Source organism: Melanotaenia boesemani, chromosome 23, assembly GCF_017639745.1.
Source record: "Melanotaenia boesemani isolate fMelBoe1 chromosome 23, fMelBoe1.pri, whole genome shotgun sequence".
Classification (NCBI taxonomy): domain Eukaryota; kingdom Metazoa; phylum Chordata; class Actinopteri; order Atheriniformes; family Melanotaeniidae; genus Melanotaenia; species Melanotaenia boesemani.
In genome coordinates, this window is record NC_055704.1 from 11,057,501 (window position 1) to 11,075,430 (window position 17,930).

Consider the following 17,930-nt stretch of genomic DNA (forward strand, 5'->3'; position numbering starts at 1 on the left):
CCAACACTCAGCTCTTGCATATATCTAGGCTTATGTTGGGCTACAATAATGTGTCTTTCTTTGTGTACTGCATTACAGATCCTGAAAAGGGGAGGTATAAGGGACATGGAATAAATCACAGTCTTGACATGTGGCATGGAGCTAAAAACCTGGCCAAAAAAATCGCTGCAGTTAGTAATAAAAAGTGATATTGCATCAGATGAACAAGATTATGTATAGGTGTGTTACCAGGATTCATTTGACCTGCACTGTTTCCATTCAGGCTGCCAAGATAAAGGAACAGTCGGCTCTACTACTATGGCTAAAGGACATTGTAAATCACTTTTGGTGGTGTTGCAAAAAAGCAGAAAACTTTGAAGAGTTCTTGGTAAGTGTCACATAAAAATCACATTAGAAAATAAAAGGTAATTTACTATTATATTGAATGGATTAAAAAATTTTTTTTTTTTATATATAGATACTGTGGGTTGGAATAATCCACCACGTATGCAATGAGCATGAGTGGGCAACTGGCCAGTGTCAACATGGTCTAATAGAGGAAGCCCAAAAGGAGTGGATAGAGAATGATTCAAAGGCTCATGAGGCGCTTGTGGATATTGTTCTGAAGAAGCGGTGGCTGAAGGATATCCATAAGTACTTGCGTTTTAGGTAGGTTTCTGTGTTTTAAAATTTAATATCTCAGTACTTTGTATGTATGTGTGTATCTCTTTTTTAAATTTTTTTTTTAACTTCAATAGATCTACAGCTGACTTGGAGAGTTTTCACAACCACGTCCTCATGTATGCAAGCAAGCGTTTTGCTTTCACTCCTCCAGTCTATGAAGCCCGTGTTATTCTGGCTGCCCTGGACTACAACTTCCATCTTGGTCGGCCAACAAGACAGAGAGCAGACGGCTCCAACATGTAAGCAGCACAATTACTGACATTATCTGTGATGGAAACATCAACCAAAATTCTTTCATAAAGAAATAAATATTTTAGTAATAGTAATCAGCATATTTTCTGTGTAACAGGTACACACGGATTTTCAGAAAAAATGCAAAACGTTATAGCGTTTATGCATTGAAGACACCAAAAACATATGGCTACATTCAAGCGCTGCAGACTGAGGTGGTGAAGTGTAGATTGGAAGCAGATAAAGGCATGCCAAGAACACGGACACTGAGGCCAGATGATCCACGCAAGCTCGGTCGACTTCCACCTGTACCTCCCCCATCCGTTGAAGAACTTGTACAAACACAAGTGAAAAGGGGTCTCGGTAATAACATTTTACTTTTACCTACATTGTCTGAATTATAAAACAGTATACAGCTTAGACCAGTCATGGGCATGTGCTACATGAAATTATATATATCTTTTTGCTTTGTTATACACATGGCAAAGTAAATGACAACATTTGTGCCATTAGAGGTATTAATTCACCCAACATTAGGAGAAACCAGTGAAAAACATTAGCAAATGCACCAATGTTGAAATTAAACATTACTTATGCACCAAATGCTGATTCCTTACTTTTCACAAATTGAAACTAAAATGTTGTGGTATTTAAAAATGAAAGTCAGCATCTTAATTGGCATGAGTCTTAAGTTTCCACTTGCTTGTTATTGTCATTTATTTTCCGTAAGTAAAAACTGTAGAAATCTATTTAATGTGAATTGGCCGAAATGTTGTCAGTAGTTTGAAGCAAAAACCTCAAAACATCTTACAATTGTCAACGCATAATTTTAAATAGCAAAACCAAAGAAATTGAAAGAGAGAAACTGATGTAATCTCTTTCAGATGATATATGTCAGGTCATATTCAGCCAAAAACTTGTTCAGAACTTGCAGATCTCCAAAAAGTCATGTAGATAAAGCTTCAGTGCAGGTAACTTTCAAGGTGGCAAAGAGAAACTCCCCGTCCTGGATGTGGCCACAAGCTATTCAAGCGGCACTACAGTGGGATTGTCACAAAGGCACTCTCATTGATATCCTTACCTTTGAACTCCTACGATCCCCCACAATTACCTCGGCAACACCTCAGCAGCCACATAGCCAATCATGGTAGACCTCCCCACCCCCAGTCCTCTATCCTTCTTCACTCTCACTCCTGTTATGCACCTAAGTTTTCTTAAGCTGATGAGAAGAGAGTACTCTGGACCATTTTAGGGACACTTTCATGTACATTTACTCTAATGTGTGCTCTTTGGAATAAATCACTGCCGTGTCAAACACGGCTGTCTTAATTACTTCTGGGTCAATCGCGGATGGATACTTGTAAATAAATATTCTTGATAAACATCCTTGGCCTGTTAATCTGACTAGACAACCTGTGGCAATTGTCACCATCACACCAACAAAAATAAAAGTACAATAATCCCCCACCAAATCTTTTCAACACTAAATTGTGAATTTACATTGACATTATTTCAAAATGATGAGTTAACTTTTTGCAACTAAAGACTCAAATATACAAGGCACAGTGCGTCTGATACACTGCTTTGCTAAACTTTGTTAAACTGTTTTGTTCATCAGGTCCAGAATTCAACACCAATCCTCCTTCTGTATAAGGATGTTGTCAGACCTACGATGACGACCAACACAGAGTAGAAAGCAGTCTGCAGATGCAGAATCTACACCATAGCAGATGCTGACGAGCTCCTGCTCCATTCCTCCTCTCTGATGAACAAGACTCGGAGTCCCACACTTGATTCAGGACCTCATCAGCCAACCCAGAGGAAGTATTCCAGCCTTTTCCCTCCGAGGACCATGCTCTCACGTGTGGAGATGATTCTCATCCCAGCAACTCCACACTAGACTGATCTGCTCCAGTGACAGCAGAAGGTCATGGCCAAGGTCTCCAAAAAGCAAACATCTGATGCTTAGGTCACAAAATCTGCCCCCTCATCCCCATTACTGCATCTAATAATTATTTCCATAACTGTAATGAACAAAAAAAGTGGATGTGTATTCAGTCAGTGGTGTTTGCCACAGATAAAACATCGTCAAGAAGGATTGAATATCTGTTGTGCAATCAAACTTTCACATCCTTTGTATGGATATGTGGCTTTTTTTTGTAGATAGGCTTTGGTCTATGGGGTTTTTGTTGTGTATATACTGTGTATTGCTGCTGTTGCATCAGTTATATTTATCTATTTTTTGCAGTTAAATTGTAATAAACATTTGTCTTGTTCCTTTGCAGTCACATCCCACTGTACAACTATTTATATTATTACGTGATTGAAATAACGAGGTAAAACATGTAAATCTGAGTTTATTTTAATCAAAAAGGTATGAATAAAAACAAACTATCCCAAATTAAGTTATATAACTATACATAAATGAAAAACAAAATACAAAGTTAGAAGTGAACAGAAATTATACAATAATTATGTACAATCTATAAAATTTCACAGATTTGTTATTAATTTGCAGTTTACCTAAAAACACAATCATATGCCAGGAACAAAACCAGTGTACTGTCTGTGTGGATCAGGAAACTTTTCTCTAATAGCCCACACACAACAACTGGGGATGACGCGCCGATTTCCTGCTCCCAGGGAGCCGTGCTTCCATAATATGAAATGCCTATAGGCGGCATACCGGTACTGCCTGTTGTCATCACCTGGCTCTGTTGCATGGCCAAGTGCTGTCACATCCTCTTGATAATGCCTATGTATCCTAAGATATCCTTCATCAAGGCAATATTGGGTAAAATGTGGTAGCTTGCTGATGCAATTAGCTGGTGTCTGACCACAGCAGATCCTCTCCCTGTCAGTTGGCATCTCCCTGCATAACCCACAAGTACACCAGGGCTTTCCTGGGACTCCTGCTGCCTCTGAGACGCTTGAATTGCTCTGTTGCAACAGAAGATCAAAAATCAGGCCTGGTTGCCTTTCGACGAGCTGTGATGCAAGCCTTCTTAGGTCCTCAGCATTCATGTCATCAAGAAGTCTCTGCAAGGTATAAAAAAAGATTAGTTATAAAAGTGGAGCCTAATTTTATTTATTATTTGAAAACAAAGTGTAAAGCCAAGTAAAAGATTTGATTTATTAGTGAAGGCCTGTGTCTCCCTATTCTGTATAGAGATAAATTTTAAATATTACTATAGTATCTGATTAAATGGTTTGACTGTCAAAGCAAAAAGTTCAAATACTAAGAATAAGTACATCCATAAATTACACATAAAAACGCATTTACGTTGCAACAAGAAATAATACATGAAATATATGTAGCATTATTAGTTATTGCAATATTTGTGAAAATATGGACTTTTTTTAAGTATATTTTTAATCAGTGATAGCCTGACAAACCATTGAACATGAAGCTGCGTCCTGCATTTTACCTGTGTGGCAGCCAAACGGTCACGGCGATACTGTTCAACTCTGTCCGAGTGCTCAGGTCTGGAAGCTACAGCTCGTGTTCCTCGGCCTCGGCCTCTGCCTCGTACCCTGAACCCTCTTGCTCGTCCTCTCGACCGTCCACCGGACCTGCCTCGGCTCAAACGCTGCAGACTTTGTGACACATCGTCCTCGTCACTCTGAAAACACAAGTGCACAAACTGACATGTCTATAACATTCAAACCTGGAAATTCTGCATCGTGTTATCGTGTCACTCTCTGTTAGTCTAAGTCAGTCTAATATTAGCTGAATATTCGCAAACATTTATAACGTTATAATTAACCTAGCACCTAGATAGCTAATCACATAGCTTTGCCTCATTTACTAGCATTGTTTATTCCATAATGCTACATTGCAATTTTAACATGTACTACTTCGCAAACAACATAGTAAATTACAATTTTCAGCGTGAGGCAGAACTTGTTTAAACAGTTACTTACTGGTTCACTTGGAGTTGAAAAACTGGATGCCATCTCAGCTCCTAAATAAGTCTTGTGGACGGTGGAGAAGAAAGTGGCGCTGCTGTGTGAAGTGGGGGTGGGAGGGGTGAGGAGTATTACTCATTACTGCCACCCTGTGGTGGTTTGTGGAGGTGACCGAGTTGTGTTTTATTTATTACTGCCACCTGGCGTTGGAAAGAATTGCCGTGAAATCCTACAAATTCTGCCTTTAAGAACAGAAAATTAGCTCACATTTAAGGTTCCTGTTAGCAGCTTTCGTTATGTTGCTTTGCTGTTACTTAAAAGAAAATAGCTGCAGTTTCTAGCTCCCATTGTCAGATAAGAGAAACGTGACCACGAATTTAAAATGTTAAATTTAGAGCTTACTAAACACGCAATAATAACTTGTTTGTGCATCTATAGTCCGTACTGCGCTTTAATGTGAAGGCCTCTGTCATCGTTGGTTTCCGAGGAGTATTTGAACACACCACTAGCTTTCAGCAACTGTCATGGCGTCTCCCATGAAGGGGGCTTGGTACCCGAGACAGTAACCGCTGTCAACTCTCACTTTTCCCCCTTGTGGAGACCTCCGACCTCCGTTTAAAAAAAGGCCTGCAGCAGCGGTTATTTAACATGGGGACCGTCCATGCTAAGGTAAACCTCTTTATCTCTTCCAACTAGCCTTGGTGATTTCTTCAGCCTTGACCTCCCTGCCCAGAGAGGGCTGAAGGCTGCAGATTCGCATGTGTACTCGATGTTCTGTCATAGCCTGTTAGCAAAAGATGAAAATTAAAGCAAACAGACGTCTAAATTTAAGTGTAGGGTGCAAACTATTTGGGCGTGAAACAATTTAGCCCTACCTTCAGCTCATTAAAACGCCCCAAAGGTTGCAATTGCAGACTGTAATAAAATTTTTAACATGTTTTAAATTGAAAGCCACCATATAAATTAGAAAAAGAGATGGCGTGAATCATTTTAATTTGCCCAAAATACAACCAAAGAAAAGCTTAAAGTGATTGCCTTGTCTGTCAATGACAGTGTTATAGTTAAGAAGATACCCCTGTCTTAATATCAATGTTATTTATTCCCAAATTTCAGTTTTATCTTAAGTGTTACAGCTACAGTGACTTTCAGTGGTTAAGTATATGAGACCCACCTCCAAAAGCCCCACCCTTTGACCTTCTTGCTTTCTTCCATTACAGCTGACCTTTACAGAAGCCAAGCAGTTTTCATATGGTTTTTAGTTAATTATTTTTGTTAGGGCACTTTCACCTCCTTGTTGTTACTAGGGCTACACTATGTATAGAAAATGTATCTGTTATCGCAATATTGCATGTGAAGATACAAAAATAATAAAGATAATTTGACTTAAAAGTAGACAAAATGCAGGTTTATTAACTAGGGCCACATTCCAAATAGAGGATCTCTGATTTTGTGCATGTTCTCCAACTGACAAACATATACAGGTGCAGGAGTGGAATGCGGCCTTTTTTAATAAACATGGAATAAGTGTGTTTTTTTATTTTTTTAATTTGTTTGTATATAGCAAGTGTTATGAAATTATGACTTGGGCTGCCCTGATGAACCCTCAGAATTAAGGGGGGGGGGGGGGGGGGGGATGCAGATTAAAACTTTATTTATTGTACAACGGTGTTAGTTAACCCAAACAGGACACTTTAAAGCACTTCACTTGTTCTTGCTGCAGAGTCTGGATCCTCTCCCTATGCATGGCCGGGATCTGGGTGTCAACCCTGATGACCTGATTGAGCCTCCAGAACAGGAGCAGGACTCCAAGCAGGAGATCTTGGAAAACAAAGATGTGAGTAGTGGTGGTGTCTTAGAACCGCATTTAAAATATATTGATTAGAAGCCTTTGAAATCATTTTTAATGCTTGTTGTTAGTTGCATATAATATTTCTTTACCCAAATATAACAGCTGCTCACTGGCTATGCTCCCTGTTTCCCTGTTTTGTTTGGTTTTCATGGACTTGCAGTTTGTGATCTGCAGATATTAAAGAACCTTTCTGGGGAAATGTTTGCTTATTATCCAGATGAACACAGTAGGAAGAATTCCTTAAACTAGTTTTCTGTAAAAATGTTTTTTTTTTTTTTTTTTTTTTTTCTCATTGCTTTTCATGATTTATACAGTTGTTCTGATGGTTAAATGGCATCTCTTTGACTTTCTGTTTGTATAATGCAGTGTAGCAGAGTGTAAATGGTTAGTTTAGCTTGCTAAAGAGAACATTAACCTTTTTGTAGGATCACTCTTTACCACATTATCAATTCATACTGTTTAATTTATGAAAAATAAATAGAAAATGGGTTGTTTTTCTTCATCACAGTATAGAGATTCATTCAGTAAGACAGAACAGTAAAGAAACAATTTATTGTATGTCTCTGATTGCAGGTTGTCGTCCAGCATGTCAACATCCAGGGTCTGGGGAGAACCAAAGAGGATCTGCTCGGCTATGAGATCTCTGACGTTTTCCATGCCAAAAATCTCATTGATGTTTGTATTTGTTACGCAACTGTAATGATTTAAAAACACTAAAATAAACTGTGGACTGTTTAGTAAGTTGAGAGGTCTTTTTCAGGTGATGAAAAAGGCTCATGTTGCCAGACAGAGGCTCCTCCGCCTGGGGATCTTCAAGGACGTGGAGGTTCTCATCGATACATCTGAAGGTAAATGCTAAATGTTGGCACCCAGTGCTTATTTAATGTGAGCGTGTCTTTTAGCTTAATCGTCATCTAACTGTGATTCCTGATTGGCTTTTTCTCCTCAGGTACAGATGCTCTACCCAATGGCTTGGATGTAACTTTTGAGGTGACGGAGATCAAGAGGCTGACAGGAAGTTACAACACCATGGTTGGCAACAATGAAGGAAGCATGGTGAGAAACTCAAAACATTGACCATTTCAGACCTCCCTGGCTAATGAGGACTTTGATGGATTTAGGACTCTTTGTGTTGTCTTCCAGGTTCTGGGTCTGAAGCTGCCCAACATGTTTGGTCGGGCTGAGAAGCTCACCTTCCAGTTCTCCTATGGGACAAAGGAGACATCGTATGGCTTGTCCTTCTTCAAACCCCAGCCGGGATACTTTGAACGCAAGTACGTCCTCAAGGACGTTCCAAGCTTTGCCAATCTGTGCAAAGACTTGGTCCAGTACTTGTGCACATTGATTCCTCAGACACACCCCCTCCTTTTTGTTTAGATTTGCTCTTCAGCCTTTACTGGTTTCCCCCGGTCATGTGAGAGATGTATTCTACCACCCAGCCACCTGCTATGTCTTTGGCCTTCTAAACTTTTAGAATGACACTTTCCATAAGCACACATGCTGATACAGACAGAGGTGACTTGCCGTTTGTGAGCTCCACCTGAGACTGTTTGTCAGTCTGACATCACAACTTAAATTTGCCTTAAATTTGTCTTTGTAAACACACAGTAACTCATGCACACAAGCTGTATATGCACGGTTCAATTGCAGCTACAATTAAAATTCAGTTTGTTCATTTAATTGGACCACCATCTTTGACCCAGTTTAGATGCATGGAAGAGGATTCAAGTTCTGTCCAACACAGCAAGACTGTCGACTGTGTTAAAACAATCAAGACGTTTTTTCCAGAAAAGTTACTGCTTCCACAAAAGGATGCAGAGATATGGGATTTTGAGCATGTTTGGCACCCCTAAATTAATTTAAATCTTGAGTGTATAAAAACAGGACTGACTTAATTCTCCAGTCGCATTATGTCAGTGTGTTAGTCCGTTTTTGAGAGCTTCAGTTTAACATGTTTACATGCATTTTAAAAGTCCAGTTTTGGTTGGACAGACCTTTCTTTTTTCCATTTCATGTTTCAGTCTCTCCCTCAACATGTACAAAGTTACCGGCCAGTTTCCATGGAGCTCTTTAAAAGAGACGGACAGAGGCGTGTCTGCAGAGCTTAATGTAAGTTTTTGTGTCTTGGCATTTTCTTCTTCTTCTTTTTTTTTTTTAAGCAACTTTCAGTCAGAAACGCATAAACGCAAGACTGACACGCTGCATGGCTGCTGCACTTTGCATTCACCTCTGACCATCTCTGTGCAGTTTCCTCTTGGGATGACCAACCACACACTGAAGTGGGAAGGTGTATGGAGAGAGCTGGGCTGCCTGGCACGCAGCGCTTCCTTCGCCGTGCGAGAGGAGAGCGGACATTCGCTAAAATCGGCCCTTTCGGTAGAGCCTGAAGCCATTTTCTAGCTTTTAGCACAATGTTGTTGTTGATGTGGAAAGGCTTCTAAAAACATGTTGGCTGCAGCAGTTTGACAGAATTCCTGTTGATTTTGTTTACAGCACACTGTGTCAATTGATTCAAGGAATTCTGCCATCTTTCCCAGCAGAGGTGCCTTATTTCGCATCAACCAGGTCAGTGTGAAATTACATGTTCGGTGCAACTGTTTTCAAAAGCCTGGGTGTACTAATGGAACAGACCTTTTACAACAGTGTAAAATTTAGTGTTTTATAGATTAAATGTTAGAGTTTCTAAGCCAGTAGTCAGCATTTTTAATCTCTTAGTCATTAAATGCTTAAAAGTGTTGTTTACCTGCCTGAACCTGCAGGAGTTTGTGATGTAACTGTTATCCTGGAATCCTGAGACTTAATTTGGTGGAAATTTTGGGCAAATATCCAAAAATGCATATGTATAACGTCCATCTATATCAGGGATGTCCAAACCGGTCCTTGAGAGGTTCTATCCTGCAGGTTTATATATTTCCTTGATCCAACACTCCTGATTCATGTGGAATTATTCCAACAGCTTGTGAAGTCTGTTAATGATCTACTTCATATATAACAGGTGAGTTGGATCAGGCAAATGTCTAAAACCTGCAGGATAGTGGTCCTCAAAGACTGGTTTGGACGTTCCTGATCCACTTAATAGTGAAATTTCTGTATAGCTAATACAATCCTAAAAGATGCATCAGATCTAGTTTTTTTTTTTTTTTTTTTATGTATTTGTATTTATTTTATCTGTTAAAAAAGTAAACAAACGTCTCTGTAAGACTGCGGATATTTTGTAGACTTCTTCTTTGGAGATTTTTACAAGTATAGACCAGAAGAAACAAACAAACCTTCTTTATTACTGCGTCCAAGTCTTCATGAAAGTCTTCTGGAAGGGGGGTTAGGTTAGATTTGGGTGATAATAACATCCTGATATATGGAAGGAGAGGAGAGTACCACTTAAGATAAGTAGCCACTCAGCAGGAAGTACTACATCGTTGGTAAAAACTGGTCATTCCTTACTCTTAGATAAATAAATAGCTTGAAAAGTTTAAAAGAAAAAAAAAGTTATGTAAATGAATAAAGTGAAGTTTAAAAGTTGATTGTGACTAAATTAAAAATCCACAAAAATAGTTTTATTACTGGAAGTAAAGCCTTAAAGAGGACACACGTTTGTAGCGATGGGATTCATGACTCTTTGAAGGGAGCCGGATCTTGAGGAGTCGTTCCTTTTAAAGAGCCATTCAAAAGACTTGTGTTTTTTTTAGTATTAAATCAGTGGCAACTCATTTTATCAAGAGAATAATGACTGATAAGAATTTGAAGGAAAGATTTTGAATAGAATAATTCAAACTTACACACCCTCACTAATATATACTATATTCAATTATTCTCAAATATTGGTCATAGTTTCATTTGGCTTGTGTTTTCACTGTAATAATTCTGTAAGGTGGCCCATATCCACGTTATTTGACAATGAGATCACTATTTTGGATTTTCCCCTCACCAAAAACTTTGTGGCACAACAAAAACTAAGCAGGCTACAATTAACTTCCATGCAACACGACTTTACTCCAAAACTTTCCACATATGGACATTTTAGTCATACAAAAAAGTCCCAATATATATAAGAATAATAAATAATTCAAATATGTACCAATATAAAATCTGATATACAAGATAAAAACAAGTAAAAAATATGAAAAATATAAATAAATTTAAAAAAAAAACCTGAGCGACATCAGTGCAAATTTTAGTAAACCTTTTGAATCAAACTCAGTCTTTGTTTCCTGAACAGTACTTTCTGCCCATAGATGCATCACGTGAATGGAGTGTGTTGTACATCAGACTCCTATGATGGCACACGTGTCATGTGAAGGCAGAATAGATCATTTGTAGATAAAAAAAGAATGGCTCAAAAATGAACGGCTCACAACTGCAACACAGTTCCCATCTTTCATTTAAGAGCCGTTCAAAAGAATCAATTCGTTCATGAACGCCACATCGCTACAAGTTTGAACATGCTGCTGTTAAAGAGACGAAAGAATTAAGTTTAATCAGTTTTTTTCCACACCTGTTAAATGTTAGTAGGCTTCATCCATCATTTTTATATCATATTTTTTTTAAGTTGAATACGAAAACAAAGTTGACTATTTACAGTAAAAGTTGCATTTATTAAATTTCTTATTTCTTTTAGCTTCAGAGGTGGATAAAGTTTTCTGAGCCTGAATTGTTTAAACATACTGAATCCTTGCTCTGTCCTGAAGGTGTGAGTGTGTGTGTTTGTGCGTGTGTCTTGTCCTGCAGGAGCTGGCCGGGTACACTGGAGGAGATGCCAGTTTTTTGAAGGAGGATTTTGAGCTGCAGCTCAACAGACGGCTGTTTTGGGACTCTGTATGACAGAAATAAGTCATTCCAAAACTTTCCAACTTTATTCCTAAATTAAAACAGGAGCAAGATTTAAGTATGCATTTTTTTAGCATAACCACTAGGGGGCAGCAAAGCTTCATTAAGTAGTTGTAGAAAAGTTAGTTTTTCCTTTTGATTTTGCTTTCTGAGCCCATTTTTTAATAGATGAATAAAAGCCAAATGTTTTTTATTTCCTCAGGTATTGTCTGCTTCTCTATGGGGTGGGATGCTGTATCCCATCGGAGGGCAGCCGTCCTGCATTGCTGACAGGTTCGTCTTCTTTCTTTCTTAGAAAAAAATTAACATAATATAAATATCTCAATCAATAAATCCGTATGTTAATAAATATGACTGGAAAATAAATTTATACATCCAATAATTTATGTGTAGACTGTGAAGTTAATGTATATTTCTGCTTTTATTTTGAATTGTATAAATTTTACTTAATGTTTAAAATCCTTACTCGGTGAAGTTAACATTTATTTAATCAGTTCTTTTTAATCTCTTGCTGTATTTGTGGAGTAGCCTTCATTTGCATAAATCAGCAGAAATGTGTACAGGAATGTAAAAACGGGAACAGAAAAAAAATATTGAAATTAAACAGGGGAGAACATGCAAAGTTGAATTTACAAGGAAGTGAAACCATTTAACTTTTCTTTTTTTTTTTTTAAGTCAAATGAAATCAAAAGAAAAAGCTCAATTATGATGAAATAAAAATGCTGAAATTGATGATTTGTGGTAAATAATTAGCAAAAAATGTTAGGAAAAAAATAGTAGTTAAATAGCTACAGGAATGAAAATAAAGAAATTATTAAATAAAAAAAATGACATGTCAAACAAGTATTGAAATTAAAATGAGGTTGAATAAATTCAGTTGAAAATGAAAAAGTAATTCCTATTTTTAAATTCTTTACTAAAATAATAAATTCATACAATATTTTATTTTAGTCATATTCATTTGCAATGTTTGATTTATTCAGCTATTAATATATTTTTATGTTTTTATAGCAGTTTTAGACCTCCATGTAAAAGCAGTTGTAAAGGTTTTATTTATGATCACAGGTTATGTATTTAAGGACATTTGTATTTCTTTTTTTTAAGCGGTACAGCTTTAATAAATCCTTCTTCTTGTGACTTTGAGTGACTCTGTTCTGTACGTGGACGATGAACTGATGCTTTCCTCCAGGTTCTACCTTGGAGGTCCCACCAGTGTACGAGGATTTGGAATGTACAGCATTGGGCCACAGAGTGAAGGTAAAAACTGACAGACAAGTTTCTGCTACTATAATCTGCATCATTTCAGTAGAGAAGTAAAACCAGAAGCCATTTTCTCTCTTCTATTACAAAATATCAGATGACTGACATATTGGATTCGTGGGGATGGTGTGATGTATTTGTCCAGTGAACGGAATGACCAAAGCTAAACTAATAATAATAATAATAATAATGTGCTTACACAGCAAATAGGATATTTTAAGACCTCAGTTTGGTTTGTGAGATAAATTCTGAGGTTCAGCAGAAGATTGGGGATAAAAACTTGAAAAACATAAAAACCCATTTAGACTGGGAAATGGTTTATGCATTACATCACCTGTACTGGGGATAACATTTGCATTGGAATAAATTTGAGTGTGTTTTTGTGAGCATGACAAGCCTGACAATGTAATTGTTGTAGAAGCACTGCTTTGCAGTGTGTGTGAATGATGCTGCAGGTTAACCTACAACAGCACTACTTGGAGGGAACTTAATGACGTAGAAGGAAGATGGGTGTGTGTACTTGGTGTAAGACAGCAGTGCAACTTCCTGTTTGTTCCAGGTGACTATCTGGGAGGGGAGGCCTACTGGGCAGGCGGGCTACACCTCTACACCCCTCTACCATTCCGACCTGGAAAGGGAGGCTTTGGAGATCTTTTTAGAACGCACTTCTTTCTCAATGCAGGCAACCTCTGCAACCTCAACTATGGTGGGTGCATGTAACATGATGCTGAATGTGCTAGCAGGTCTGGACCTCAGCTTCTCCGTCTGTCTCTTTCATTTTCTCTGTCGCCTTCTCCCATATTTGTAGTTTTAATCACTTAATTGCAGATTAAAATGTAGGATGTTGTGCAGGTGACGGTCCCCAGGCGCATCTTCAGAAGCTGGCTGAGTGTATTCGCTGGTCTTACGGAGCGGGAATTGTGCTGCGGCTGGGAAACATCGCCAGACTGGAGCTCAACTACTGTGTGCCAATGGGAGTTCAGAGTGGCGACAGGTTGGAATCTAGTTATCGAGTTACTTTGTTTTTAAGAGTTAAGTGGGAGCTACATAACTGTGATGTGAACATCGTAACCCACTGGGTTCATTAGAATAGGAGTCTATATGAAACTAGTGTGATCTGCTTACACCCGACACCAATGTGTCCTTGCTGATCTGATCACAGATGGACATGTCCAGGATGCTTTCAGATCCACGTTCAGAGGTGGTTTAAAGCTGAATTGGCTGAAGCAACATTTAATCACTGATGTGCCTCCATAAAGTCATGCTTCCAATTTCAAAGGAAAACAAATAATATTAATAAAAACACACTGTAGTAGCCTTCTTATTCTTTTATCACATATATTCACAGCTGGGTTGCATATACACTATTTACAAAAAGTTAGGTGTGTTCAACTTTCAGTTGAAATTTACAGAAAAAGTGAAAGTTTATGCTGAGCTGATATATTGTGAATGCTGGACACTTAAGTAGAATCATTCAATGGTAATTACTTTAAAAAAGCTAGCAGTGGTGGATATAACACAACATAAAATGTCTTTTTTTTTGTAACTTGTGATGTTGTTGGTGGTGTCTTGTTCTGATGATGTCGATGTAAACAGTACAATGAAGAGGACTCTTTAGACACAAGCTGTCATTGAGCTATAACATTTAGTGATGGATTCATGGTTTAAACACTTCTTTTTGGTTTTATTTTGTAGTTGAACAGCAGGTTGCACAATAAATACTTAAAGTTATACATGTGCATTCAAAATTTTAGAGGTCGAAATAACCCATAAAACTCCGCTAGATATATATATTTATATCTATTAAAGCCAAATGTTTTGGCTTCATAAAATGATTTTTTTTTTACCCCCTGGTTGCAACACAGAGGCAATGTAGAAACTTGTTTGGTGCTGGTTAAAAAGATTTTGTTAGATCTTCATAATCATTGATGATATGAGGTTGATGTGAGGTAAAGGAGCAGAGGAGAGGGCTGTCGGTACCTTTGCAATAAATGTGCAGGTGAACTTTGACATTTTGGAGACTTTCTGGAGACTTGGTGATGCTGAGGGCATTTTTCAGGATGATAGTGCATCTTTACACAGAGAAAACAGCATGAAAGTGTTTCTTCAGGAAAGGCATCGACTCAGCAAACAGTCCAGATTTCAAACCGAACAAAATGTCCATGAGAGGACTGGTGCCAGAAAGTTTGAGCTGATGAAGAATATTGTTTAAATTATAAAGAATTCAAGCTTGTTTTAAAGCCAGCGTTGCTGCTGTAAAGAGCTAATCATGATGTTTTTGGTTCATTATTCCATAACTGGGTTTTGTTTATCTATTTATCTTTTGTGTAGTGGTGATTCCATCATTTTTGCCAGAGATTTAGGAACATTTATGTGGAGTATTAATGGCTGCGCTGACACTGTGCCATTTAAAACTGAATACACTTTAATACAATCCCTCACACTTATTATTTGTGAGCAGATCAGCCAGAATACACTTTAACAGCCTAATGGCCCCTGTCTTTGCAGACGTGTTGCTGCTTTGTAAAAATATAAAACTCATTAGAAATCCTGACTTCTCCCTGGTTTTCTTTCTCTCCTCTTGCAGAATATGCGACGGTGTCCAGTTTGGAGCAGGGATTCGCTTCCTGTGACCTCTCCATCACTACCCTCACTGCTCCAGCAGACTCCGACATAAAAAGTGATTTGTCATTTTTTTCCACCTGTAACTTGTTGTAGAGCATAAAACACTAGCATGAGTCCTATGTTGTGAGGAAATGAGCCTGATCTCCCTAAAACCTTCTTTTATATGCACCAGCTGAGGCTGTTTGATAACCAAGTGCCAGTGGTGGACAGCACACACACACACACACACACACACACACACACAAACAACTAATTCCATATATTTTACCAGCTAAACTGATAAAGTCAAAAATAGTCATTCAAAAATTCCATATTAATAGTTTTGCTCATTCATTTGCAGCCTCCATCACTGGCATTTTGTTTATGGGAAAATTATCCACGAGTATTTTCACCCGCTGTGATTCCTGTGGTGACACTAAGTAAACAGATTTTCCAGAAAGTTAAAAGATTTTGGGCATGTTCCCCATTTTTTTTTTTTGTTTGCCTTCAACGAATGCTTCTCATCCAGGACCAGGATGTGTGAATAATTATGTTTAAGATTTTAACGGTCAGTTGTACTGTGTGAACGACCGACTGCAGCAGCTGCAAGCAAGGGGGAATGAAGCCAGAGAAAGCAGCTCTTGGTGTAAAGAAGAAGCTGAAGAGTCGGGTTCAGTGTTTATCTCTTCGACTGGCAGATGAGGTGGGAACCATCCCCTGAGCAACTTCCACCACTTGTGCTCTTACTGTTAGTCCTCTTTTTGATGTAGTTCAAGTTATTCACAAATAAATCATAGCTGCTCCCTTGGATTTCTCTTTTCTCCCCTTTCTTATGTTTTGAATTGAACTACTTTTTAACAGGATATCTGGATGTTGCAGTTTGATTTATTTATTATTGATAAGTACTTGTTTCCTGCTTAAAGAAGGCTATTTGTCTTAAGTCTCTTTCTGGTAACTTTAAAGTTGAATGGTTCTGACTTGTGCAGGGAAAGTTTCCATAATATATTATCTGAGCAGGTTTCTGACTTTTACTACCTCCTGACAAAAAGGGACATCAAATAGTAGGAATAAAGGCACTTGCCAGGAAATTATCAAGGCAACAGGGCGCAGTGCAACCTGAATAATAAACTTACACACCTCTAAGATTGTCCTTTTTAGATGGCAAGAATGAGTCTGTGTCAGTGCCCTCTTTTTTTCCTGCCAGTTGACAGCTGACTGTTTTGAACCTTTGCTCTGCAGTTACCTGTGCAGGCCAGTTGGAAGTGGATGGTACCAGATGCAGTTTGGGCCAAATCTTGTTCAGTGTGGGAGCAGAAGCAGCTGCACTGCAGGGGAATGCTGCAAAGCAAAGAGACAGAATTATGCAACAGCAATAAAATATAAAATGTCAGCTTTTACCAGCTAGTTCTTTGTCTTTTAGTTTTTTTTAATTATGCAAAATTATTAATTTTAGTTACTATCATTTTTTAATGGAGTGCATGCTGTTTCTGAGTGGAAATTTTCATAAAGTAGATAAAAAGTGGAAAATTAGCTTTAGAAGAACCAAACTGTTTGCAGTTGTGTACACCAAATATTAATGTACAGTTGGGTATTTTTAGTATGTTATCATGGTTATGCAACATTCTTCTTTTTCCATTTGAACTGGCTGAAAAATGGTACCATTTCCCTGGTTAACTGTCATGTTTTAATTGAGTGCTAACAAAAGCTGCAGTTAATTTACAATTAGAATTCCTAACCATGTCAATGTTTAATTCTTCTTTACTTAAAAACATATTCTTTTACACTGAACATTTAGTGAAACTTTAAAAATACAGGAAAATTCACCACTGACTGGAAAAAAAATCTGGTTTGCACAAGACATGCTGCTACACATGTCTTCATCTTTTACAGATAACAATTATGTAATTATACAAGTAATCTATTGTCATTTCTCTCTAGGACTTTTACAGATCCTACGTAATTTACAGACTAGTTTTCAAACAGATTGGAATCATTTAAAGGGCTTTGCAAATGTCTGCAAAAAAGATAAACAGATACAAGAATTTTTAAGATTTGTCTTTTTTAATGCATAATAAATAGCAGGAAAAATGACAAATATGGAAGTTGTAAAATAAAAAGGAAGAAAATAAGTATAAATGATCAACAGTTTATTTTGAAAGGAAATAAAACAGCAAATAATCAGTGAACATACACATACAAACCTATTAAATTATGAAACTCTGAAATTGGTTTATATTAATGAATGTTTTTTTCTGTCCTGTTTTAAAAGAAAAGAACAGGGGAGCTTCCTGGCTTGTGATGGATGTAGCTTGCTGTATAATAATGTCGTTCCACAAACCAATCATTTTGACAGATAAATCAAGTGTAAAATTGAGCAAAAGGAGAGACAAGCAATCGGTGCTGCAGTGCAAAATCCAAATCTCTTCCTAAAAAGTCAGGTGAATCTATTTGCCTTCATTTGGTTTGCATGTGAGATTTAGGGCATTTATTTCATGCTGATGTAAACAGGAGAAGGTATGTGACAATGTGGAAATACTACTGGCCTATTTCTGGGTCAGCTAATGTGGCAGCGTACTCTTAAATTACACTA

At 37.8% G+C, this 17,930-nt stretch overlaps 2 protein-coding genes across 2 annotated transcripts in view; both read left to right on the forward strand.

Annotated features, from left to right (window-relative positions):
• The window catches only part of LOC121635100, a 7,944-nt gene extending 4,774 nt beyond the window's left edge, over positions 1-3,170 (forward strand). Inside the window, exons 9-14 of the mRNA XM_041978161.1 lie at positions 79-170; positions 263-367; positions 458-648; positions 738-902; positions 1,013-1,257; positions 2,513-3,170. Of these exons, the coding sequence (XP_041834095.1) occupies positions 79-170; positions 263-367; positions 458-648; positions 738-902; positions 1,013-1,257; positions 2,513-2,547 (833 nt within the window). The 3' untranslated portion in view covers positions 2,548-3,170. The remainder of the gene's footprint in view (positions 1-78; positions 171-262; positions 368-457; positions 649-737; positions 903-1,012; positions 1,258-2,512) is intronic.
• A 1,982-nt stretch (positions 3,171-5,152) lies between these two features.
• samm50l (sorting and assembly machinery component 50 homolog, like) lies at positions 5,153-16,159 on the forward strand. The gene is made up of 15 exons (XM_041977350.1): positions 5,153-5,472; positions 6,524-6,637; positions 7,226-7,327; positions 7,413-7,500; positions 7,602-7,708; positions 7,796-7,926; positions 8,674-8,761; positions 8,900-9,028; positions 9,146-9,217; positions 11,378-11,464; positions 11,679-11,749; positions 12,666-12,733; positions 13,296-13,442; positions 13,589-13,730; positions 15,324-16,159. The coding sequence occupies exons 1-15, from the start codon at positions 5,452-5,454 to the stop codon at positions 15,367-15,369; spliced, it is 1,413 nt and encodes a 470-aa protein (XP_041833284.1). The 5' UTR covers positions 5,153-5,451; the 3' UTR covers positions 15,370-16,159.
• The last annotated feature ends 1,771 nt before the right edge of the window (positions 16,160-17,930 follow it).